The 26806-nt window shown below is 39.2% G+C and overlaps 1 protein-coding gene across 1 annotated transcript in view; it reads right to left on the bottom strand.

The window, feature by feature from the left end:
* LOC150089394 (5-formyltetrahydrofolate cyclo-ligase-like) overlaps nucleotides 1-26806 on the bottom strand; it is an 81867-nt gene that overhangs the window by 24196 nt on the left and 30865 nt on the right. Inside the window, exon 2 of the mRNA XM_090368566.1 lies at nucleotides 17658-17797. Within this exon, the coding sequence (XP_090224692.1) occupies nucleotides 17658-17797 (140 nt within the window). The remainder of the gene's footprint in view (nucleotides 1-17657; nucleotides 17798-26806) is intronic.

The following is a 26806-nucleotide window of genomic DNA, read 5'->3' on the forward strand; positions in this document are numbered from 1 at the left end:
CTTTGCATCCTTTGCCAAAGATTTCTAATAATCTGCCCTTGCCTGCCTAACTCCTTGGTGACTTGGTTACAGACCAGCTTATATCTATCATAGACTTCTGTGTCACATGTTAATTTATATGTATCCCATGCATTTTTTTCTCTGCCACATGTCTAATTAGTTCATCTGACATCCATTTAGGCCTAAATCTTGAACAGTATTTCTTAGTTGGTATGAAAAGCCTAGTAGCTTCCAAGATTAATTCTTTGAATGCTTCCCATTTTGAATTTGCTGTTGGTAACATCATTAGCTGGTCCCACCGTAGTCACCTTTATGAAAGCAAAAACCCTTCCCTTTACCCCTGATAGTAGTTACCTCTTTGAGTAAATCCCACTTAAGCAGACTGTGATCACTGCAACCTAGTGGTTCCTTTATCTGCAGATTCTAAATGCATGATAATCAGATCAAGAGTGTTACTCCCTCTAGTTGCCTCCTGAACATGCTGCTGTAGAAAACAGTCATCCAATAAATCCACAAAAGCCTTGCTAATGTGCAAGTGACCAACCCACAAATTCCAGTCAATCTATAGGAAATTAAAATCCCCCATTATAAGACACTCTGATTTAATGGCCCACTCTATTTCTCTGTACAATTGCTCATTATACTCATCAGATTCATTAGGTCTATAACACACACCTACTCTCATTTTTCCTTTCCCAGTGCTTATATCACACCAAACAGACTCAACACTGCATTGTCTACCAACATCAATTGGATGCGCTTCCTTAGCTTTTGTGTGTTTCTTAACTAACAGCATAACCCCTCCTCCCTTCCTGTCCTGTCTATCCCTTCTGTACACATTGTACTCCCCAAATTCCAATTCTGCACTGCTTATGTGTGTGTGTGTGCGCGACACCACATCTCTGATATCCCAACAATATCTGCCTTTGATGTCTTGACTAGCACTTCAAGCTCATCAAATTTATTAGCTATACTCCTAGCATTGGTGTACATGCAAGTATACATGCACCTGTTTCTACTCTTAGTTACCCTAACACAGCCCATGTATTTACTTGTTCCACTATGACTCCCAGGAGTCCTGGAAATCCACATTGCTTTGCTTTCCAGGCTGCTGCTCAATTGCATTTCAATAGAAGCAGTGCAAGAATCACTTTCACCTCTGCCAGTGGCTACTGTTAATCTATTAGTCCATGTATCCCCCCCCCCAAGCTAGCAGTTTTCCAACCCACGTAACTCTGCCCCAATAGCATCAGCAAATATTCTTGTACCCTTTCTATTTAAGTGTATCCCATCCCTGTAGAAGCAGTCTCTCCTGTTAACAAGCACAGACCAGGCTGAGAAAAATTCTACCCCTTGAGCCTTGCACAATCTCTCCAGGGCTGAATCGATCAACAAGGCTCTCATCATATACTCCCTCCTATCGTGTCTGGGCAGAATTGCAGACACTTTCAAATTCAACCCTAACTCACGACTTTTTTTAAACATTGACCTGTATTTGTTAAGTAATTCCGTCGGTCTCATTCTCTTAATATCATTAGTGCCAATGTGTACAACAATATCAGGGTTTGGGAAGACAGTACCTTGGGGCTTAGCGAGTCTGTGTCCGAGTCGAGTCGAGTCGAGTTTGGGTCAGAGTCCAGGCTTAAAAAATTCTGAGCAACCTATTTTTTTGATTACATTACAAATATTAAAATCAAAATTGATTTGGTAACAAATAGGTATTATGTATATTAGTAAACATTTTTATTTAGATTTATATTTCACATCCAGAAATACATTCTAAGTAATAACTAACAATAAGTAAAATAAATTACGCTTTAACTTTATTTAAAAACTAGTATCTTAAAAAAACTATGGCATTTAGTTTTTTTTTTTTTTTTTTTTTTGGTAGTTGTTGGCACATCGGCTTCTGTGGCCATTATGCACCTCCCAAGGTTTTTTTGCAGTACTTTGATCCAAGCCCGAGGCGGGATTCGAACCCGCGACCTTTGGATTGCCAGGCAGGCACTTTACCCACCGGCTAGCCCGGTCGGCATGGCATTTAGTGATACGTCAGATAATCTAGAACACATTTTAGTGCAAAAGTTTGTCGCAACGGAGAATGTTCACTCAGCAGTTGTCGATGTAGTTTGAATTGTTAAAGTATAATATAATTTGTCCAGATTTTCAGTTCTTTGTTTAGTACTTAAAAATAACAAATTCTTGCTTTAATATATTAAAATTTGTTTTTGAAAGTGGAGGACAAGTATTTTTCGAGTTTTCTAAAATTGTCTTTAATTCTTCTTCCATTGGTATATGGTGTACAATAGTTGCAACATTTTCATTATAATCAGTTTGATTCTCATTAAATTGAACAATTTCACTCGGAAACAGCCTAATCATCAAGTTTGTTGCAAAATCTGTAAGCCGTTTTTTTTTCGTAATCTCTTAGCACTTACAAGAAAATCCAAAATTTCTTCAAGATTTTCATTTCGACGTTCATTTATATGAGTTTTCATTTTATTTAACAGTTCTTGACCTAATTTCCCTGGAATTTCTCCAATTTTTTTAGCATAAAGTTAACTGCCAAATGTGCTGAATAAGATTTGCATCTTGTCTACTAAGTGCTTCTATACTTAATTTAATCAACTTTAAGGAGTTACTCAAATCGTGAAGCAATTGATTCAAATTTTTTATTAAATCCATATTACCAAGATATTCAAGAGCTGCTTTAATGAATTGAAACAGTCTTAAAAAAGTTAAAATCATATCAAGTAATGAATTCCAAAGCGTCTTAACATCTGTAATTAATTCCATTTCATATCCTAATTCACATTTTATTTTCTGTTGTAGAAAACCGTTGCACACAGTAGACTTCTTAAAATATTTTATTGTTTGACGAACAATTTGAATATTTTTATGCTGATTTCCACGTGTGAAAATACTGACGAGTTCTTCACTTTAGTATAGCCATATAATACAAGCCACAGGTTTTTGCTACACTGTTCCCCCCCCCCACAAAAAAAGGTAGATAAAAAATACAAATTATGCACTTCCCCCTCATACAGGTAACAAATTCTATTTAGAGAACTTTGAATTTCTTCAAATTGCCAGCTTCAACTACCTGTGGTGGAACCTGTTCTAGAAGTCAGGAACTCTCTGACTTGCGTACTAAAATCTAGCCTAAACCGCTTCTGTAATTTGAATTTAAATTCTGCCTTCATTTTACTAACCCCCTCTCAGAGCCTTACAAACCTCAATCAGGTCCCCTTCCCCACCAAAAAGCCTGGATGCCAAGCTCTGTAATCAAAGTCTTTACTTGTATGGTCACCCATTTGCTGATTTCACCGTACGAGTTGTCCATCTTTGGGACCTTTTGAGAATCTCAGTCTTTTTTTTAGATGGACACAGTTTTCCAAATGCAGTTTTACAATTGCCTTATACAGTGGGAATATTGCAATGTTCCCGTGCGAGTGCAAACAGGTTTTGAAATTAGTGCACATATGAAATTTGAAATGCACACAAAAAATTAAATTCCAAAAAATATGATGATAATAAAACAAACATAGCTATCCATTGAAAAATGCAAAATTGATCACGTGAGGCCAAACTTGGCTGTGTGCACTATTATTACTACTCAAGATTTTTAAAGCTCTATTTGAAGACTTTCAAGTAATATCTGCTGGCAACACCAGTGGAGGCTCGTGACTCTGATGTATGGGGGTGCCGCTTCTTAAAGTTACATTAAATTGCCTTGGTTATAAGACATGTAGACATAGATGGTAATAATAATAATAAGCAGGTTAAAAATACTGCAAAAACATTAATTGGACACTTACCATTAACAGACTTGGGGAATCCCGGAATTTTATTTAAAAATAAATCCATTCTTCACTTTTTATTTGTTGAAAATAGATTAATAACTTTTTTTACTCAAGTTTTGCGCACTGTTCAAATCAGCACTGCGCTTGCCCCGCAGTTCCTTTGACTCGTTTTATTACCTATAAAATTGCGTATTGGGAACCTGCCAACTAAGCACTGACTCAACCACTGGAGCCTAAATGTGAACTGTGTAGTGCATAGTTCTACCTATGGTTAAACTTCAAAGTTGAAAATGATCTCGTGTTTTTATTTGTTTATTATTGAAATGATTATTGGAAATAGAGGATGAGAATACTATATGCAGCACCTGTTAATAAAAATATTCATTCACGTGCTTCACAAAATTTCATATAACTCCGTTGACTGTATATTTAGATTTAAAAAGCTAGGGGTGCTGCAGTTAGGCAGTGCCTACCAACAAGCCGCCCCTGAACTGTCTGTGCTTCACAACAGACAGTCTTTTCCATTTCCAGTTTGCACATAGTGCAGCACAGTGTTTTGTGTAAGGCACTACCGGTGGTTTCCCACATTTGCACCATGGTACTTTGTGAAGAAGTACAGAATCACTGTAAAAGCCAGAAAAGTGTAATGTCTGGTTTGTGTAAGAGTAGCGTTATGTTCTGTTGTGTCTCTGGCTTCTTGGCCGCAGAGCCCCAGTGGGACCCCACTTTGCCTGTCACCACCACCACTGAGAGGTGAGCCGGGATGTCTGTCATACTCTGGCTGGCCTCTGCCAGGGTCGCCCAAGCTTCCAGACATAGCCAAAAAAAAAAAAAAAAATTGTTGAAAGGAGGCACTAGGTAAGAGAAGTAGCGGTCAGAATGAGAGAAAAAGGAGTGGGTGGATGGATAGGGGAGATTAGGCAGATTACCACCCTATATTAGGCAGAATTGGGTTTGGAGATGGGATTATAAAGTTACAGGGGACAGGGAGCCTTTGCCCCTGTAAGGGGAAAGGAAAGAGTGCAGGGTGTGTTTAGTGTCAAACAGCACCAGGGGTTTCTACATCTCCGTGTAGTATACATTGTGGGTGTGAAACAGAACACTGTCAATGCCAGAGGTTTAAAGGTGTATGGATTTTGTATAGGTGTAGTGTTGTGTACCATTGTTCCTCTAGTCATTTAGCCTCTGGGCCCCTAATGGGACCCAACTTTGTCCCACTCTGTCCCATTGAAGCCGACCAGGTACACCATTATTAGTTATTTACTATGGCAGATCCTGCCACCTAATTTCCTGAGAATTCGGTGGCTAGGACCTAAAAAAAAAAAAAAATGCTAAGGGTCAGCCAAAAGGAGTACTAGTTAGGTGATTTGATGTTATTAAGTTTTTGGGTGTAGGGCTCAAGCAATTTAGAGATTATTCGGATGCTAGTAGCTTTAAGTTGGGGGGAGACTGAAGGTGGGGGAAGACAGAGATACAGGTACCTAGCCCCACCAGAGGGAAGAGGGGCGGTGAGGGGGAGGAGACCGGAGGTTGCCTTCCCCTTCCTGCCTGGGGAGTGGAGGCAAAGGAGCATGCAAGGGAGTGTGGCTAGGAAGGCCTAATGGCAGCAGCTGAGCTGTGCTGGTGGTTGTGTCACACCTGGGACAAAGGTCCCATCTTGTCCTGGTTGTCAAAGTCTGGTGAGTCTGATATGTCAGTTCTTGTGGTCACACTTGGGACTATACATCATGTGATCCATACGACGTATACTGGTCACTATGAGTTCAGAGCTTTCGGGTCTGGTCATTAGGTGTGTGGTTATCAATGGGCTGTGTCAGCAGTAGGGTTCTCTCCTGGGATTCTGTTCCCATCTGGTAAGTCAAAGTTAGAGATGTACTTTCAGTGCAGTCTGACTTCAGAGCAAGTTTCAGGGCTCCCATCCATTTAGTTGCTGGGTCAGCAGAGTTGCATTTTGTCAGAATTAATGAAGCGTCTAAATCAGGAAGGTCCAAAACGATGTTAAATCATTCATGGAACAGAGGTCCCATCAAATAATGATGGTAGTCAGGTTGACTGTCCTGCTTGAATTTGGACAGGACGAGTTAGTCAGGCGGCCAGTGTCAGCATCCCACACCATGCCTGCTAGGATCAATGAACAGCATGGTGTCAACATGGATGACCTTGGGGTCCATAAAGTTCCAATGGCCATCTGTCTATCCGGTGGAGAGAGAAGCTGGAATAAACCATATGTGTGATCACCATGTAATCCTACAATCCAGGGAGAGTCAGCATCCCGCAACAGATGGTACCAGCAGAATTCTACCCAGACGGGTTAGAGTAGCATCCCACCCCCCAGAGGGGTCTGGAGGGCCAGCAATCTCAAAGCCATGGTGGGGTCGGCGGAATCCTACCCTTGTGGGTTTGCACTGAATCCCACTGTCTGCAGAAGGCCAGCAATTCCACACCATTTCGGTGCCAGCATTATTCTACCCTTACGGGTTTGCATCTCTCTCTCTCTCTCTCTCTCTCTCTCTCTCTCTCTCTCTCTCTCTCTCTCTCTCTCTCTCTCTCTCTCTCTCTGTGTGTGTGTGTGTGTGGAGCAGTCCACAGAGAGCCAGCAATCCTGCATTAAGACGGTGCAGACAGTTTAAACCCTTGTTGAGGTCATGCCAGTCGCATCATGGTAGCTTCTATTCAGATTGTTGAGTTAAGGGACATTTTGTTGTCTTTCCCTAAGATCAGCAAGTTTATTTCTTCTGGTTGTGAAGACTGCTTGGGCAAATCTGGTCAGGGCTTTGTAGATACTTTCTTCGTGGAGGAGAAAGTATTCCTGGTTTCAGGGGTTACTTTGTATTTCTGTGAAAAATTTTAGCCTGTTGTCCTCATATGTAGGACACTTGTACATGAGGTGCACCCATGATTATAGTTCTCCACAGTGGCAGTGTGGGTCCTCTTCTATCCCCAAGGCTGCAAGTTTCTGTCTGAATGGTCCGTGTCTAGAAATTTTATAGGTAACATGTAGTTAAGGTGAGTACTAGGGAGGGGCTGTTGGATGCATCATACCTATGTGAGGAAGAAAGTGCCTTGTGATTTCACCCTTTGGGGTTGTTCCCATGTCTGTTGCCATAAATTAAGGTGGTTGGTAATTCTTATTTTCTTTTGTCTTAAGTCGTTTGTTAAGTCAAGTTGCAGGTCACATAGCTGCGTTGGTATTCCTCTCTTCAGTCGGGAGAATAGTCCTCTTTTGACAACCTTGAGGTATAGTGGGAGGCATCCTGTGATAATTTGTAGGGCTAGAGTGTTGACCGTTCAGTCAATCTCTTGGCAACATCCACTGAGGTCTGTGCCCAGGATTTTGCCTTCTTTTGTTTTAGCAAACACCAGATTCATTTCTGCTGCAGTGTAAGGTAGTTCAGTGGTAAGTGTTTGGTAAGCTTGGTTTTCATCAACAATTTACTGCTGCTCTTGTGTGAGAGCCATAAGTTCTGGAGGGCAGATGTGGTCAAGCATGTTGTGGAGTCAGTCCAGGTATATGTGGATAAGCCGTCTGGTTTTAGGGTAGTTTCTTGAACCTCTCCTCTAGGTAGTCTATTTGTAATAATGTGAAAAACAATGCCCCAAGGATCCTCATTTCCAGCAGAGGCAACCAATGTTTGCCAAGGTTCCTTCTTACATTTTCTGATTTCATTAGTGTATAGGTTTCTAATCACCCTGTATTCCTCCTTAGCATGGGCAATTTCACACAGTGGAAGCATGGCTCTCGTCCATTGGAACACCTTCCTAGCTTGGTGTACCCTTTTTCATAGGTCTTCATGGTTTGGGTTCCACCATGAAACTGCATATTTGTACGGCCTCCTGCATGGGATTGCAAGATCACAAGTTTCTTGGGTAATCCTGGTGATGTCTCACACACAGGCCTCAGGCAAGAGCATTTTTGCCACCGGGTCATCCTCAGGAAGTCTTCTGGATAGTTCCACTTACTGCTGCCAATCCGCTTGCTTTGTGTTGTAACGGATTATATATCTTGGTATTGGGACTGTGCGTTACACAGAGCGAGTCAAGGAGAAGGTAATCACCCTGTAGTCCAAAGTTGTCCAGGACTCTTGTACCGTTCAGTTTGATTTTCTGTTTGCTATGCCCAGGGTGGCAACAGTAATGTCTATCGCACCCTCCCAGAGTGGGCCGCTGTATGTAGAGAGGTGACCTGGTCAATTTACAACTTGAAGCCCAACGTGAGTAGATAGTCTTCTAGCTTCACAACATTTCCATGTGGGGTTCTATCCAGTGTACGACTATGCCAGAGCACAGAGCAACAGTTTGTATGATGGAAATTGCCGCAGAGATGTCTTCTCCTGGATGGCTGTAGATGGAGAGGAAGAACAGGGTTCTAAGCTGAGTACTAATCTGTGCGCAGGCAATGGTGGGAGAACAGAGTGGGGTAATTTGCACAGTGATCATCATTGAACGCTAATATCATAAATGTAGACTAATTGTTTTTGTGTGCTCAATGTAAAGAGTGTGAGGATATTAGGCACCAACTCAGCTGTTATGGGCCTTTATGAGAGCTTGAAGAACAGGGTGAATGCCCTCAAAGGATTTATATTGGGGGCCTATCAAGCTATCAGCAGCCCACATCAATGTCAGAGCTTGCACTTAATCATTAGGCAACACAGTGGCAACCCACAAGGCATAATGTACTAGACCCACAGGAGATAGTTGTTGTCAGTAACTCTACTGTCAGGGATACTGTGCAAAAAAAGAATAGGTGGAATAGGACTATGAAACATCTGACAGGGGGATAAAGTCTGTCAACGTAGCGCAGATATTATCTTTTAAAAGGGCATTCAAGGAATTAATCATAAAAACTACTAATCTTTTCATAACTAAGAAATATTGTTCAAGGTTTAGGTCTAAGTGGATGTCAGATAAACTAGCGAGCCTCATGGCAGAGAAGAAAAATGCATGGGATGCATATAATATTTCAGGCAACACAAGTATATTGTAGATATAAACTAGTCTGTAATCAAGTCAAAGGAGGTTTATTTCTTAGGCAAAGGATGCAAAGAAAAACGTTCTTCTAGTGTTTACATAAGTAAACACTAAAAGGAAGGGGATGAATCAAATTGGTCACTTGATATTGATGGTTCGTTGTTGATGATCCTGCTCAGGTGGCTGAAAAACTCAATGCGTATTTTGCATCTACATTTACACATGTGGAATTCTTTAGGGAAGTGGATGTTGCAGGCACTGAAATCTCCTGCAATTTTGTTGAAGTTGAATACAAGCAACTTTTAGGAAGTGTGAAGATGAGATGGCTTTCCTTGCTACCTGCAGTGGAAAGAATGATTGAAATGTTTGATGGTCTCAAGTCATATTTTCTATCACAAGATAAAAAGCCCCAAACTCTTGAGGGATTCTTTTAAGAATCCTCAGTCCTCTGGTTCAAGTTTATCAAACTCTAACAGAAAGCTAAATGATTTTGTAATAATTGAGAGGAAAATGAAGAGAAATTGAAGTTAAACATAAGAAAATCACCTGGGGTGGATGGGCTCTATCCAATTATATTAAGGGATGCAGTGAAGGAAGTAAGCAAATCCTTAGCCATAATTATGAGAGCATCTTTGGATTCAGGGGAGGTCCTTGCAGACTGGAGATGTGTGAATGTATCTCTAATTCACAAAGGAGGAATCAAAGGGTGATATGAGTGACAGACTTGTTAGTTTAATTTTTGTTCCCAGGTACGATAGTGGTGTCACTGGTTAAAGAAGAAATGCAGGATCATCTAGACAAGACTGCAGTTATACTTCAGACACAGCATGGTTTTGTTGTCAAAGGATAATTTTCATATCATATACTTGGATTTCAGAAAAGCTTTTGCACATAAAAGACTGCTATACAAATTGGAGCAGTGTGGCATTAAGGTAGGGTGACCAGACATCCTATTTTTAACGGGATTGTCCCCTTTTCAGCCACTGATTCCATTGTTCCAAGAAAATGTAAACAAGATGGCAAATGTCCCATTTTTTAAAAACATGTCCCATTTTTCTTTTATTTCTTCTGCACCTCATGTACCAGTCAAGAATCCGAGAATTGACTTGTGTTTAGCACGACCAATCTGATAGATACATGCAAATGAATTACAGTATTTTCTTTGGTGTTTTTCAAAGTATTGATGTGTTGGTGGTGATGAAACCTCTGTAACATTATTTGAGGGGTCTAGTAATTAATTATAAATTCAATTTTTGACTATGGGTTGTGAGATGCCCAAGCGAAAATATAGTTTCACGGACACGTTGAAACAAGAATTCCTAACTATTTTTAACGGGATTGTCCCCTTTTCAGCCACTGACCAATCTGATAGATACATGCAAATGAATTACAGTATTTTCTTTGGTGTTTTTCAAAGTATTGATGTGTTGGTGGTGATGAAACCTCTGTAACATTATTTGAGGGGTCTAGTAATTAATTATAAATTCAATTTTTGACTATGGGTTGTGAGATGCCCAAGCGAAAATATAGTTTCACGGACACGTTGAAACAAGAATTCCTAACTGAAGGTTATAATGTTAATGGTAAAGTTTTATGTACTGTTTGTACAGCTGAATTTTCTATTGAACATGGTGCTTGTTCAGATATTACATAGCACACTGCTAAAAAGAAGCACAAAGAAGCAGTTGCAGCAAAAAGTGCAAACCATAAACTAACCTATTTCATGACAAAATAACAAGATGCAAATGGTGAACGGAAACATCTCGCTGCACAAGAAGGACTCTAGCTTTCCACAGTATCAAGCATAACCATTTGTTTAGATCAGTAGATTGCACATCTACCATCATACGAAAGTTATTCTCAAAAAGATTAACATGTGCAAGAACAAAATGTGAAAGTATAGCTGTGAATGTACTGGCTCCTTTTGCATTTTGCAAAGTGATAAGTGACTTACGTGAGGCAAAATATGTATCTGTTATGGTATATTCATCAAATCACTCAAGTCTGAAGTTGGTCCCAGTTTGTTGAGGTATTTTATACCTACAAAAGGAACACAAGTGAAATTGTTGGAACACCAAAATCTCTTAGTAGAAACGTCTTAGATATTTGTGGATCACATTCTGTCCATACTGGAGAAATATAAATTAACCAACAAGATAATAGCATTTTGTGGTGACAACTGCAACACCAACTTTGGTTGCACTGTGAGAAAAGGCAAGAACACTGTCTTTCATAAGTTAAGCAAAAAATGCTTAATGAACATCTTGGGAGTAGGCTGTGCTGCACATATCATGCATAACACTTTGCAAACAAGTGCAAATATGCTGCCAATTGATGTGGAATCAATTATTAACAAAGTGTTTCAACATTTTCATGTTTTGACTATAAGAGTTGAGGCACTGAAATCCTGCAATTTTGTTGAAGTTGAATACAAGCAACTTTTAGGAAGTATGAAGATGAGATGGCTTTCCTTGCTACCTGCAGTGGAAAGAATGATTGAAATGTTTGATGGTCTCAAGTGATATTTTCTATCACAAGATAAAAGCCCCAAACTCTTGAGGGATTCTTTTAAGAATCCACAGTCACTTCTCTGGTTCAAGTTCATTCACAGCCAACTTAAAATGAGTATAACACTATCAAAAAGATTGAAAGGGAGGACATTTGTGGCAGTGAAGTGGCACAAAAACTGACTGCCCTGACATAACAAATGCTCAACAGAAAGGAGCAACAGTTTTTACATCTGCTGTCCTGGACCTCAAAAACCAACTGATAGAGGATAGTGTCATCAGATGTTACATTTACTGAAAGTGTCAACAATTTCTATGATACTTTCCTAGAATATGTGGAAAACTGGACCAACCCTTTTGCAGAGCTATATGACTTTAAATGGGTTTTGTTAAATATCCCTCCATCTTGGTGTGTTGTTCAACAGTGTGTCCAAAACATGTCCAAAATTTACACCAACATACTAAAAGTAATAGATGAAGATGAACTATTCAATGAAGTGAATTATGTGAAGAATATATGTGAATATAAGATGGATCATTGGAAGAAATGTGGTGTGACAACTAGTGAGAGGTGAATTCAGACAATGAAGACATTAGTTTTGGGAACATAATAAACATTGTGAGTTTTGTGTTAGGAATACTGGGCACAAATGCATCATTATGTAGGGTGTTTTATTTAATGAATGCATTTTGGACTGATGAAAGGAACCAGTTGTCAGTTGAAACTGTACAGGTAATATTAATAACAAAACACATTTTAAAGACATTTCTTGTATTTACTTTTGCAATTTCATAAAAGAACAGTCAAACCTTTTGGAAGAAATTCAGTCATCTAAAAAATATAACAAAGATTTTAGCAGTGTATGTTCTGGACCATCTGCTCAACAAGGATTTCTGTAATTTTACAATGTTAATGTGAGATTAAGACAGCAATAAATATGTAAGTAACCTACTGTTAATTTTAATCAAGTGAAACAGTTATGGCTAGTTTATATGAAATGAGTACAAGAGGATCATTCTAACTAGCATGACAGTTGAATCATGTTAACTTGCCACAGTGTCCCATTTTTTGTTTTATAAATCTAGTCATTAGTGGCAATTTGCTGCTATGGATAAAAGTATGATTAAGTGGGAAAAGACAGAGAGTGACAAACAATAGGTACTGCTCTTCATGGATTAATGTTATTAGGGAGTCCCCCATGGTTTGGTGTTGGGCCCATTGTTGTTTCTATATTTACCAATGAAAGAATATCGGGCTTAATGTCCAAATTTGCAGATGAAACAAAAGTTGGCAGGATGGTTAATGTCATTAATAACTGTATGCTACTGCAACAAGATCTAGAAAAGTTAGGCAGATGGGCTGAGAAATGGCAATTAAGGTTTAACATTAATAAATGCAAAGTACTGCATATGGGTAGCAGTAACCCAAGAGTAACATACCAACTATGTGGTACTACACTCAGGGTAGTGGAAAAAGGAAAAAAACCTGGGGGTAACTGTGCAGTCAAATAAGAAGTTCTCTGAGCAGTGCAGACAGGTTGCCAGGGCAGCTCATGGGGTTCTGTCAATGATATACAGGAATTTTGGTAGCAGGGATAAGTACTGCATATGGGTAGCAGTAACCCAAGAGAAACGTACCGTGTGGTACTACACTTAAGGTGGTAGAAAATGAAAAAGACCTGGGAGTAATTGTGCAGTCAGATATGAAGTTTTCTGAGCAATGCAGACAGGCTGCCAGGGCAGGTCATGGGGTTTTGTCAATGATATATAGGAATTTTGCTAGCAGGGAAAAGAAGGTGATTATCCCTCTGTATAAGGTAATGGTCAGGCCACGCCTTGAGTACTGCGTACAGGTCTGGAGGCCTCATTTTAGGAAGGATGTAGATTTACTTGAGCATGTACAGAGAAGAGCAACAAGATTGGTGAGGGGAATGAAGGGATCCTCTTACCAAGAGAGGCTTAAGTTCTGCAAATTGCAGTGGCTGGAGACTAGGCGGTGATCTGATTGAGGTATATAAGGCCTTGAATGGGTTGAGCACGCTGAATTCTGATGGGATCCTTCCACTTGTTCAGATTACGAACCTAAGGGGGCATAAATTCAAATTAAGAAAAGACAGATTTAGATTACATGTGCGGAAATTTGCCTTTAGCCAGCGGGTGATTAATTGCTGGAACAAACTTCCATCTGTTGTGGAAGTTGATAGGTTGAATAAATTTAAGGAGGAACTGGACAGGCATTTGGAGGAAATGGTATGATTTTTTTTTTTTTTTTTTTGGCTGATGCTGCATAAGCTCATACACTTGCTTTCTTGCATCAAATGCCACTACTACTACTACCTCTGAAATCCAGACACCCTTGGAAAGCATTCTTTGCCATATTTTGGAATTTTACACATTTTGGGTGGTCATATTATAGTCATGGGGCTTAGAGGGGAAAACAGGCATTCTGTGTGTTATAAAACACTCAGTCTAAAACACTGATGGATCCAATATCTTTAAATTTCGGATGATTTTGGAGAAGTCCGGTTGGCCTGCCTCGCTAAAATCCATTCGTGCACACCTTCTCGATGGTAAGCCCTGTTACATCATCTTGGTGACAACGGATGTATAAAGTGTTCTCTTCAAGACGTCTGGTCATCATGAAGAGGAAAAGACCAAACCCACTAGCACATTACAGCACGATGAAACAAATGGCCCTCAGTCCCCAGTGGCTTTCACTCTCCTTTTTATAGCAGCAAGAGGATCAGAGTGGAAGCAGAGAGTGCTAAGAATTTCTGGCTACGACCAGGCTGCCATGCATGGAAACTGAACTTGGCCTGTTACAACATAAGATCGCTCATTGGTAAAGACAGGATATTAGAGCTGGAAAAGGAACTAGAAAATGTGAATTGGAATATCATCGGTTTGGTGGTTGTTATTTGGTTTTCAGGAGCATTAGCAATGAAGGCCATATTGCTCGGGGGATATGCAGTGGTCATTCCCTGACCTTTCCGCGTCCTCCATATTTGGTTGCTCACGGGCTCGAACCCCGGTCTAATCAAGAAGCGTGTGCTACGCACTGCTGCTCCTGCCCACCTGGCTATGGAGGCACCTCATCGGTTTGGCTGAAACAAGAAGAAGAAATGAATCACTTATAAGTTTATCAAGTGGAAATCTGCTGTACACCAATGGAAACATGAAAGGAGTGAAGGTGGAGTTGGCTTTCTGGTCCTTAAAGATATAAAAAACAACATTTTGGAATTCAAAAGTACATCACCAAGGGTTTCAAGACTACTACTCAGGATTTCTAAGAGGTATAAGCTAAAGGTTATAATGATTTATGCACTAACGCCAAGCCATGATGATGAAGAGGTTGAAGAAATGTACAATAAAATTGAGTGTCTTCAAGATGAACAGAAAACTCAGTACATTATCATTATGGGGGATTTCAATGCTAAGGTTAGAAAGAGACAAAACAGCACAGAAAGGGGAACTATAGGAAAATTTGCAATTGGTGAATGAAAGAAGTGAAAGACTTGTGAAATTTGCAGAATCTCAAGGAACGTCAGTAATGAACACTTTTTTTCAAGAAAAGGGTGAACAGAAAGTGGATATGGAAGAAAAAGCAGTATTTACTGGAACTTAAGAACAAGTATGAGCTTCTGCAGACTGTTCAGGACCAAGATATCGACGAGAAATATTACAACTTTCTGAAAGTGATAAAGCCCAAGAAACCTATAGGGAAAAAGAAATGCAAAGAAGAAAAAATTAGTCAAGAAACACTTTTCATGATGAACTGAAGGCAAAAAATGAAGAGCAAGATAAACACTGACAAGGAAAAAACTGAGTATACTGAGTTATGCAAAGCTATTAGAAAGAGACTCAGAGAGGACATAACAAAATTTAACACAAGAAAAGTAGAACAAGCATTAAGGGAAAACAAAGGATTGAAATCAGCAGCCATGAGCAGTAATAAAGAAAGACAAATGATACTGAAACTGAAGAATAGTGATGGTGTACTTATAAACAGCAGAGAAGGCATAAATTAAATAGCAGAAGACTACTATAAAGAGTTATACAAGGAGCGAAGGAATGATGCCAGCAGTGGGGAAGATGGATCACAAATTAGTAACACATACAACATATCTGATATCCTTCCTGATGAGGTAGAACATGCGTTGAAGAAAATGAAGAATTGGAAAGCCACGGGGGAAGATAAAGTTACTGTCGAGTATTAAAATTGGGAGGAAGAGACATGACACAAAAACTGGCAAGACTCTTCACAAAATGCATTAGAAAAAGTGTGATGCCTAAGGAGTGGAATAATGCAATCATAGTTTTGCTGCATAAGAAAGGAGATAAATCGGAAATTATAGACCAATTAGCTTGTTATCCCACATCTACAAATTGTTCACAAGGGTCATTACTAACAGATTAGAAAGAATACTTGATGAAAATCAACCATGGATCACCTTCATGTAATATCACAGCTAATGGAGAAAGCAAATGAATATAAAACACCATTATGCCTGGCATTTGTGGATTATGAAATGGCATTTGACACCATACAGCATAAGGCAATGTTTCAGACACTGGAAAGACAAGGTATAGATACCCCACATATTATGATTTTTTAAGAAAATACATGCGAATGCTACCTCTTATATTAGACTAGAAAAAGACAGCAGTAAATTTAAAATTGGGAAAGGAGTTCGACAAGGAGACAATATCTCTGAAGCTGTTTACTGCTGCCCTTGAGGAAGCTTTCAGAAGATTAGTCTGTTTGCAGAAAGGAGTCAAATGTGAATGGAGAGTACCTAAACCATTTACGATTTGCAGATGACATTGTGGTCATAATCCCAAAGAATTAAGAGGAAAAGCTTAATCTGTTATGCAGAGTTAGTAAGGATTTTGGACTAAAGATGAATATGGCTAAAACAAAAGTAATGATAAACAAGTATGCCACAGAAAGGGATATAATGATTGAAAAGGTGGAGTCATATTTATCTGGGCCAAGTTATTAGATGTAATAATGACAAATGGCTGGAAGTCAAGAGAAGAATAAATTTTGGATGGATAGCATTCAGGAAATATAGTCACATACTGAGGAGCAATATTCCAATTTGTCTGAATCATAAAATAATGAACCAATGTATACTCCCCACCATGACTTATGGAAGTGAAACTTGGGCACTCACCAAAAGAATGGAAGAGAAGCTGACAACTACACAGCGAAGAATGGAACGAATTATATTGGGAATCAGACTGTTAGATAAGAAGAGAAACAGATGGATTAGGCAGCAAACTCAAGTAAAGGACATTCTTATCAAAACTAAAGAACTAAAATGGTCTTGGGCAAGACATGTAGCTCGAAGACATGATGACAGATGGACTACGAAAATAACAGAATGGTACCCAAGCGGAGCTAGAAGAAAACCTGGAAGACAACAACAGAGATGGACATATGAAATTTACAAGTTTGTGAGTAGTAAACGGATGGCCATTGCACAAAAACAGTAAGAACTGGAAAGTTGCTGGAGAGGCCTTCATCCTGCAGTGGATTGAAAATGGCCGAATCATAAAAAAAAAAAAAAAAAAAAAAATCCCTATAGTTTAATTTAATGTACATATTACTGTAGTGAGCATATCCTTATTTTTCCTAAGAGTATATACAGAAAATGAGAAAGAACACCAAATATACAGGACACAGTCTGGAGCATAGCAAACATAATGATATTTTGAAAGGAGAAATAATTTTATGCTATACAACATGATATATTTTGGAAGGGAAAAGGGAATGAAAAGTTTTACACAATGGCTCCACTGAAGTCCCCATGTCGAGAATTTTTGACAATACCTTTACCATAATAGATAATGAATAACCTGTGTATGTAGCATATGGGTGGCACATGTGAGCCAAATGAAAGTTGCAGTTCCAATTTTGTTCACAAATGACAACAAAATGTTATAAAAATATTCTGTAAATAGTGAATTATTATATCAGTCTAACACTTAAGTCCAAATCATAAAAACTCATTAATCTCAGTTATTATCAACAAGTCACTAAATGTGTTTATGAATATCAATTAGATAATTCCACAGCAAAACACATTTCTTGAGGTGGTTGGAGCACAGTAAAAATTTAGGGTTCTGAGATGATATCTCCACAATTTGCAAATAGCTCAATGCACAGCTTGGGCAAGGGATCAAATCTGAAAACTAAATTTGCAAAATCTTGGGAAGTTTGATGGATTTGCTCATTTCAGTAAACATAACTGAACTGAGTGGTGCTGTTTAATATACTGCCAGATTTGAGAGGTTAAACTACAATTATTTAAAAAGCATAATTCCTAATTAAATTTTATTGAGGTAGCAACTTGCAGTCAATTTCTGTACTTACTAAAATTTTGGAATGAAGCACTCTTTACCAGTGCGAAAAATGTGTTGCAAAATGCCTTCTGTCTGGATTCTAATCTCATCATCAATGGACAAATAAATAGAAACTCGATGACTACCTTTAAATCGATCATTTTTCAAAAGCTGTAAGAAATCAGTTACCAATTTTTATGAACTGCTTACAGGTATATTATAAATAATTTATGTTATGTTAAACTTTACTGATTTAATAAAATGATTAGTCTGTTTATGCAATTTCAAAAACTTATTTAAACCAAATTACATATAATAGAAAAACTGCATTGTCAAGAGCAACTCAAAGTTTTTGTTTTACTAAATTAGTTTAGTAAAACAAAACAATGATTAGAAGTAAATAGTGACAAACGTGGGAGTGGTCCAGTGTATTTTCTATGATTTAGTGAAACTAAACAATTCCAAGGACAAATATTTAAGACAAGTGTAACCAATTCAGTGAAAAAGAATTTTGCGAGGCTAAGAGCACAAACATAGGAGTTGAATCTGTTTACCCAAGTGGAATTGAATGACCTTATTAGAGATCTAGCCTTCTCCAAATTTAAAGCTGAACTTCTTGCTTTGAGACTAAAGCAGAAACATTTAGTTAAGAAGAATGCCAGTGTCTTACTGTCAAAACAAAAACCATGCTTTAATGATATTCTTTTCAGTAAACAGTCTACTCTCTACTGCCATGATATCAATGAGTTTTTAGGGAATTGTCAAAGTACAGATTCACATGTGAACGTTGCCAATTTATCAACTCCTCACAATAAACTTTGACATCTATCCTCTTGCATAATATAATACAGGGCAATGGTCAGGACACACCTTGAGTACTCTATACAGGTTTGGAGGCCTCATTAGGAAAGATGTAGAGCTGCTGGAATGAATACAGAAAAGGGCAACGAGATTGGTAAGTGGAACAAAGGGTTGGTGTTACCAAGAAAGGCTTAAGTTCTGCAAATTGCAGGTTCTGGAGACTAGGCACCTGTGGGGTGATCTGAGGTGTATAAGAGTCTTGAATGGTTTTAGCAAGCTCAATGCTAATGGGATTCTTCCACTTGCTCAGATTACTCACCTAAGGAGAAACAAATTCAAATTGAGTAAAGACAATTGAAGAATAGATGTTGAAGATTCATTCAACTGCCGTTTTCTGGAACAACCTTCCTTCATACGTATTTCCTGAAAAATTACAGTCTACAGAAGTTCAAGTCTAATGTCAACAAATATCTTCTTTCGTCTTCTCAACCTCCAAACCAAGCATGGTACTAAGTACTATAGGTTCTAATACCTCTCGTGTTTGGGGTTTTCATAAAAAAAAAAAAAAAAAAAAAAAATGTGCAGAAATTCACCTTTAGCCAGTGTGTGTGTGGTTGATAGTTGGAACAAACTTCCATCTCTTGCTTTCTTGCTCTACTAATTCAAATGCTAATATTAATTGGAATACAAAGCCATCCATCCCCATTGCCCACTCTGTTCATTGCAAGGAGACATACTACAACCTGACATACTATAACATATAACATCATACGAGGTTATTACCCGTGTTGGATAAGATTTTTGCAGCTCCAGCGAACGCTAAGTTTTTATTTATATTTAAGTCATTTTATTGACTAAATTGTTATACAGTCCATTCCGGTTATTTGGGACACATCGGGACTAGTGCATTTTGGCCCGATTAAGTGGTTGCCCCAATTATCCAAAGTTTCACGTAAATAGTTAAAAATACAATGGTTCACTGTACAATCAAATCACATTACGACGAACTCAACGTAGTAAAGTACCATTCACTATACAATGTGCAGTAAGCGCCGGTCATTGTGATCACGTTTGTGAATTGAATTTTAATTCTATTAAACAGCGATTCTAATTAGCAAAAATAGGAGGAATATTATCCACAGGCTATAAAATCAAAGATATATTAAGCACAAATTTACCCTTTATTACCTTACCAATTAAAAAATTAAACGATATGTGAAAATCAGAACAATATACGAGATAATCGGAATAATTAATATGTACTGTAATATGTACATACGAACTAGTTGACATTTGTGGATGGGGGTTAAAATTTAAAACAGACAGTAAAAAGATAAGCAATCAATAACAAAGAACATGGCACACACAAATTGCAAGTAACACAATACGTGCAAGTGAGAACGGAGTAACGAGTTACAAAGCTTTAAAAATAGGAATGAAGAGAAGATCTGAAAATTATTTTTTTTTATATGATTGAAGATTTCACCAAAATAACCCACAGAATTCCAGCTGTCGGTATTATCGCAAATTCAGTAAGATCGAGTTTACTGTCTGTTTATGATAGATTTCACTAACGGAAAAGCCCAATAAACAGGTGACTGCTAATTATTTTTATTGTTTTATGGTTGTGACCTCCAGAATTTCTACCGAGAACCATGTGGTACCGTCGGAAACAATCGTAGGGTAATCTCCAGTGCTGTGGTCTCCTGCCCTGATTAAACGGCATGATGTCCCAATTAAGCGAAGTAAACCCTGGCTATTTTCTCGATTGGTTTCTGTTTTTTAAGATTTGCCCCAAATGGCTGCCCCGATTAACCGGTGGCCCAAATAACTGAAATCCACTGTACTAAATTATTTTCTTTAAGTAGCTTTATAGTTCTAGTCAAGTTCCGTGGTTTACTTTGAAAGTTAATAATTAGTTTCTATAGATTTTACATTCATAACTTGCCGCCATTGTTATACAATTGAAGGAGGCAGCAAGGGAAGTAAGCAAACCCTTAGCCATAATTATGAGAGCATCCTTAGAGTCAGGGGAGGGCCCATGGATTGGAGATATACAAATTTATCCCTAATTCACAAAGGGGATGCAAAGAGGGACACAAATAAGTATAAACCTGTTAGTTTAACTTCTGTTCCATGTGAAATAATGGAGTCACTGATTAAAGAGGTGATACAGTATCACCTAGACAAGACTGCAGTAATCGTTCAGACACAGCATGGGTTTGTTAAGGGGAAGTTTTGTCTGACCAATTTGATTGGATACTACAATGTGGTCACAAAGGAACTGGATGCAAAAAATAACTTTGATATCATATACTTGGATTTCAGGAAAGCGTTTGATATTATTGTACATGGAAGACTGCTGTACAAATTGGAGCAGTATGGCATTAATGGCAAGCTGCTGCAATGGACAAAGGGATAGATGAGTGGGGGGCAGCTGAGAGTGGTAATAAGTGGAGTCTGGGTGCGAGGTTAGCCTGTGCAGACATTGCTCCTTAAAGCTCTTCAAACAGAGAAGTTTTTCCTGATTTATTTTCTGCTTTATTAGTTTAAATTGTCATATTAACTTATTTTCTAGAGTAGCTTTATATTCCTAGTTACGATACTTAGTTTAAAGTTTAACTTAGACAGAGATTTCGTAGATATTACTTAGTATCGGTAACGGTATCAAATCCACGTGTCACAAATTGAATTGAACGAGAGGTCTTTTAACCAAATTTAGTCGATTTATTAACCAATTGTTATATCAAATTATCTTCTATAAGTAGATTATAGACCTAGTCAGGATCCTTAGTTTATTCTAAATTGAGATAGCGAGATTTCGAAGCTTATCAATACTTACGAGTCCGTAGAAATACCGTTCGTGAATTCCCGCCATTTTTACACGATAGCATAAGCTTAGTGTGTAGTATACTGCATAATATAATATTGTCAATTAATCAGTAAATCTATTAATCTTGATAAACTTTATTGTCAATTAAATTGTATTTTTAACTCTATAAATATATATAACGACTTAATCGTAACAAATAATTAATACATAACTATAGTGGTACACGTGATACGGAAGTTGTATAAAGGGAACACTAGATACCGAAAAAAAAAAAAAAAAAAAAAAATATATATATATAACATAACTGTTTTGGGATATAACTTAAGGATTTAATTTTTGTTTTAAATTTTATTGAATTAAATTGGAATCATGACTCTGACCAGAGCAGCAAAGCAAAAGGCTCAAGCTAATGGGAGTGCTGTGGTTCAGGGGAGAACTGAGGGGGGCAGTTGCCCTCTGAATCACAGTCTATTAAAATGCACTGTTTGCTTGATGTTTGCGGAGCAGTCGGGTACGGGACATGATACTGCCAAGGGGGATGTCTTTGTGTGTGCACGATGTAAGGAGTGCAAGGAAATTAGGCGACAACTCAGCGTTGTTATGGGCCTTTATGAGACCTTGAAGGACAGGGTGGATGCCCTCGAAGGAAATAAATTGAGGGGCCCATCAAGCTCTCAGCTGCCCACATCAACGCCAGAGCTTGCACTTGGTCATCAGGCAACACAGGGGCAGCCCCCTAGGCAGAATGCGCTGGTCCCACAGGAACTAGTAGTTGTTGGTGACTATTGTCAGGGAAACGGGGAACATGCTTTGTAAAAAGGATAGGTGGAATAGGACCAGGGTATGTCTGCCAGGGGCAAAGGTTGATGACGTTGTAGAGCGGATATCATCTTTTAAGGGCACAAAAGGTGATATAGTTGTACACGTTGGCACTAATGATATTAAGAGTAGGAGACCGGCGGAATTACTTAGCAAGTACAGGTCACTGTTGAAAAAAAGCCGTGAATTAGGGTTGAACTTGAAAGTGTCTGCAATTCTGCCCAGACACGATAGGAGGGAGTATATGATGAGAGCCTTGTCGATCAATTCGGTCCTGGAGGGATTGTGCAAGGCTCAAGGGGTAGAATTTTTTTCAGCCTGGACTGTACTTGTTAACAGGAGAGATTGCTTCTACAGGGATGGGATACACTTAAATAGAAAGGGTGCAAGAATTTTTGCTGATGCTGTCGAGGCAGTGTTAGGTGGGTCGGAAAACTGCTAGTTGGGGGGATACAAGGACTAATAGATTAACAGTAGCCACTGGCAGAGGTGGAAGTGATTCTTGCACTGCTTCTATTCAAATAAGCAGAACTCTGAAAAACAAGATGCAGGATATTTCAGAGACTGCTGGTAGTCATTGCGTTACAAGTAAACACATGGGTTGTGTTAGGGTAGCTAAGAATAGAAACAGGTGCATGTATACCTGCGTGTACACCAATGCTAGGAGTTTGGTAAATAAATTTGATGAATTTGAGGTATTGCTCAAAACATCAAAGGCAGATATTGTTGGGATATCAGAGACGTGGTGTCACACAGATATAAGTAATGCGGAACTGGAATTTGGGGAATACAATGTATATAGAAAGGATAGACAGGACAGGAGGGGAGGAGGGGTTATGCTATTAATTAAGAAACACATAAAGTCAAAGGAAGTGAAGCCAGTTGACATCGATGGACAGGGCAGTGTCGAGTCAGTTTGGTGTGACATACGCATAGGGAAATCAAAATTGAGAGTAGGAGTGTGCTATAGGCCTAATGACTCTGATGAGTATAATAATATATTGTACAGGGAAATAGAATGGGCCAGTAAATCAGAGAGTCTTATAATGGGGGATTTTAATTTCCCAGATATTGACTGGAATTTGTGGGTTGGTCACTCGCACACTAGCAAGGCTTTTGTGGATTTATTGGATGATTGTTTTCTACATCAGCATGTTCGTGAGGCAACAAGAGGGAGCAATACTCTTGATCTGATTATCAGTAGTGATTCTTCATGCATTAAGAACCTGCAGATAAATGAACCACTAGGTGGCAGTGATCACAGTGTGTTGAAGTGGGATTTACTCAAGGAGGTAACTACCATCAGAGGTAAAGGGAAGGGTTTTTGTTTTCGTAAAGGCGACTATGATGGTCTGAGACAGTATTTAAATTCTATACAGTGGGACCAACTGATGATGTTACCAACAGCAAACTCAAAATGGGAAGCATTCAAGGAACTAATCTTGGTGGCTACCAGGCTTTACATACCAACTAAGAAATATTGTTCAAGGTTTAGGCCTAAATGGTTGTCAGATGGACTAGTGAGACATGTGGCAGAGAAGAAAAATGCATGGGATACATACAAATTAATGGGTGACATGGAAGCCTATGATAGATATAAGTTGGTCTGTAACCAAGTCACAAAGGAGATTAGGCAGGCAAAGGCAGACTACGAAAAATTCTTGGCAAAGGATGCAAAGAAAAACAGAAAGGAGTTCTTTACATACTTGAACTCGAGAAGGAAAGGGATGAATCAGATTGGTCCACTGGATATTGATGGTTCAACAGTTGAAGATCCTGCTCAGGTGGCTAACAATCTAAACGAGTATTTTGCATCTACATTCACGCATGAGGAGTTATTCAGGAAGGAGAATGATGTAGGTAAAGTAAACATTGGCAGTGAGCTGGATGATTTTGTAATAACTAAGAGGAAAGTGGAGGAGAGATTGTTGAGGATAAACATAAAAAAGGCACCTGGGGTGGATGGGATCTATCCAGTTATATTAAAGGAGGCAGCAAAGGAAGTATGCAAACCCCTAGCCATAATTATGAGAGCTTCTTTGGACTCAGGGGAGGTACCCATAGACTGGAGATGTGCAAATGTAACCCCAATTCACAAAGGAGGATCAAAGGCTGACACAAGTAATTATAGACCTGTTAGTTTAACTTCTGTTCCAGGTAAATTAATGGAGGCACTGGTTAAAGAAGCACTGCAGGATCATCTAGACAAGAATTCAGTTATAGCTCAGACGCAGCATGGTTTTGTTAAGGGCAGGTCTTGCCTGACCAATTTGATTGGATACTATGATGTAGTCACAAAAGAAGTGGATGCAGGGAATAACTTTGATATTATATATTTGGATCTTAGAAAGGCTTTTGATACTGTTGCACATGGAAGACTGCTGCACAAATTGGAGCAGTGTGGCACTGGAGGCAAATTGCTGCTATGGATAAGGGGATGGTTGAGTGGCAGAAGACAGAGTGGTAATCAATGGACACTGCTCAACGTGGACTAATGTTATTAGTGGAGTTCCTCAAGGTTCAGTGTTGGGTCCATTGTTGTTTTCGGTGTTTATGAATGATATTGATGATGGGATATCAAGTTTAATGTCTAAGTTTCAGATGATACAAAGGTTGGCAGGGTCGTTAAGGACACTACTGACGCTATGCTGCTGCAACAGGATCTGGAAAGGTTGAACAGATGGGCTGAGAGGTGGCAAATGAAGTTTAACATTGACAAATGTAAAGTACTACATATGGGTAACAGTAACCCCAGAGCAATGTATCAACTCTGCGGTACTACACTGACAGTGGTGGAGAATGAAAAGGACCTGGGGGTAATTGTGCAGGCAGATATGAAGTTCTCTGAGCAGTGCAGACGAGCTGCAAGAGTAGCTCATGGTGTCTTGTCAATGATATACAGGAATTTTTCTAGCAGGGATAAGGAGGTGATTATTCCCTTGTATAAGGCAATGGTTAGGCCACATCTTGAGTACTGTATACAGGTCTGGAGGCCTCATTTCAAGAAGGATGTAGAGCTGCTGGAACGGGTACAGAGAAGGGCAACAAGATTGGTGAATGGAACAAACGGTTGCTCTTACGAAGAAAGGCTTAAGTTTTGCAAATTACAGAGTCTGGAGACTAGGCACGACGAGGTGATCTGATAGAGGTGTATAAGGCTTTGAATGGTTTGAGCATGCTCAATGCCAATGGGATTCTTCATCTTTCTCAGAATAATCACCTGAGAGGGCATAAATTCAAATTGAGGAAGGACGGATGTCGGATAGATGTGCGGAAATTTGCCTTTGGCCAGCGGGTGGTTGGTTGGTGGAACCGACTTCCATCACTTGTTGTTGAAGTTGATAGCCTAAACAAATTTAAAGCTCAACTGGACAGGTATTTCGAACGAACGGAGGGGTGAAATGGGAGAGGGTTTTTTTTTTTTTTTTTGGCTGATGCTGAATAAGCTTGCTTTCTTGCATCATATGCCTCTACTAATGCTAATGCTAATGCTCTACGTGGACCAATGTTATTAGTGGAGTCCACCAGGGTTCGGGTGTTGGGCCCATTGTTGTTTGTGTATTTATCAATGAAGGAATATCAGGTTTAATGTCCACATTTGCAAATGATACAACGGTTGGCAGGGTTGTTAATGACAGTATGCTACTGCAACAGGATCTAGAAAATTTAGGCAGATAGGCTGAGAAGTGGCAAATGAAGTTTAACATGCAAAGTACTGCACATAGGTAGCAGTAGAACAAGAGAAACATACCAACTCAGGGAGGTGGAGAATGAAAGACCTGGGGGTAATTGTACAGTCAGATATGAAATTCTCTTAGTAGTGTAGACCGGCTGCCAGAGCAGGTCATGGAGTTTTGTCAATGATATATAGGAATTTTGCTAGTACAAACAAGGAGGTGATTATCCCTTTGTATAAGGCAATGGTCAGGCTACACCTTGAGTAATGCGTACAGGTCTGGAGCCTAGAACGAGTACAGAGAAGGGCAACAAGATTGGTGAGAGGAACAATGGGGGGTGCGCTTACGAAGAAAGGCTTAAGTTCTGCAAGTTGAAGCATCTGGAGACTAGGCACCTGCGAGGTGATCTGATGAGGTGTATAAGGCCTTGAATAGTTTGAGCAGACACACTAATTGGACCCCCTCCAATCACTAACTGGCAGAGTAGAGGCAGCAAGATTATACACTAGCTGATCTGGAAGCCGCCTAGAGAGTTACCAATAGGTTCGGTCCGGTGTGCTAACGAGCGGCTGGCTGCAAACACAGTTTTAGAGCTGTACCCTTGAAATGTAAGGAAGTTTGGATCTCAGCATGGTGTTCATCATAACCTCAAAAGACATCAATCAAACTGCATGATGGAAGAGATGAGGGAGGAAGGGAGGGATGACCAGAACTTTGCCCTGGAAACTAAACATGGGTTCCACCACTTCAAGCCTCCAATAAGCAAAGTAGTAATACTGCACCGGTTGATGAGAGTCATCTACCACCTAGTATTGCCTGGTAACATGGAGGGGCGGCATTCCTCCATGTGGTGTGGGCACCCCACTTCGATCCCTGCTTACGTTGGTTCATACCCCTGGGTGGTCACAGATAGTGTGCTTGTGTATGAGGTCTATACCCAGGATTACTAACAGCCTCACCATTGTGAAGGTACAAGCAGAGGCTTTCGCTGTCACAGACTGTCCGCACTTTGCAGAAATAGGGTCCATTTGACTTGAGTGTCCCCGAATA

Source organism: Mastigoproctus giganteus, chromosome 2 (genome assembly GCF_048544385.1).
Source record: "Mastigoproctus giganteus isolate SK-2022 chromosome 2, ASM4854438v1, whole genome shotgun sequence".
Lineage (NCBI taxonomy): Eukaryota > Metazoa > Arthropoda > Arachnida > Uropygi > Thelyphonidae > Mastigoproctus > Mastigoproctus giganteus.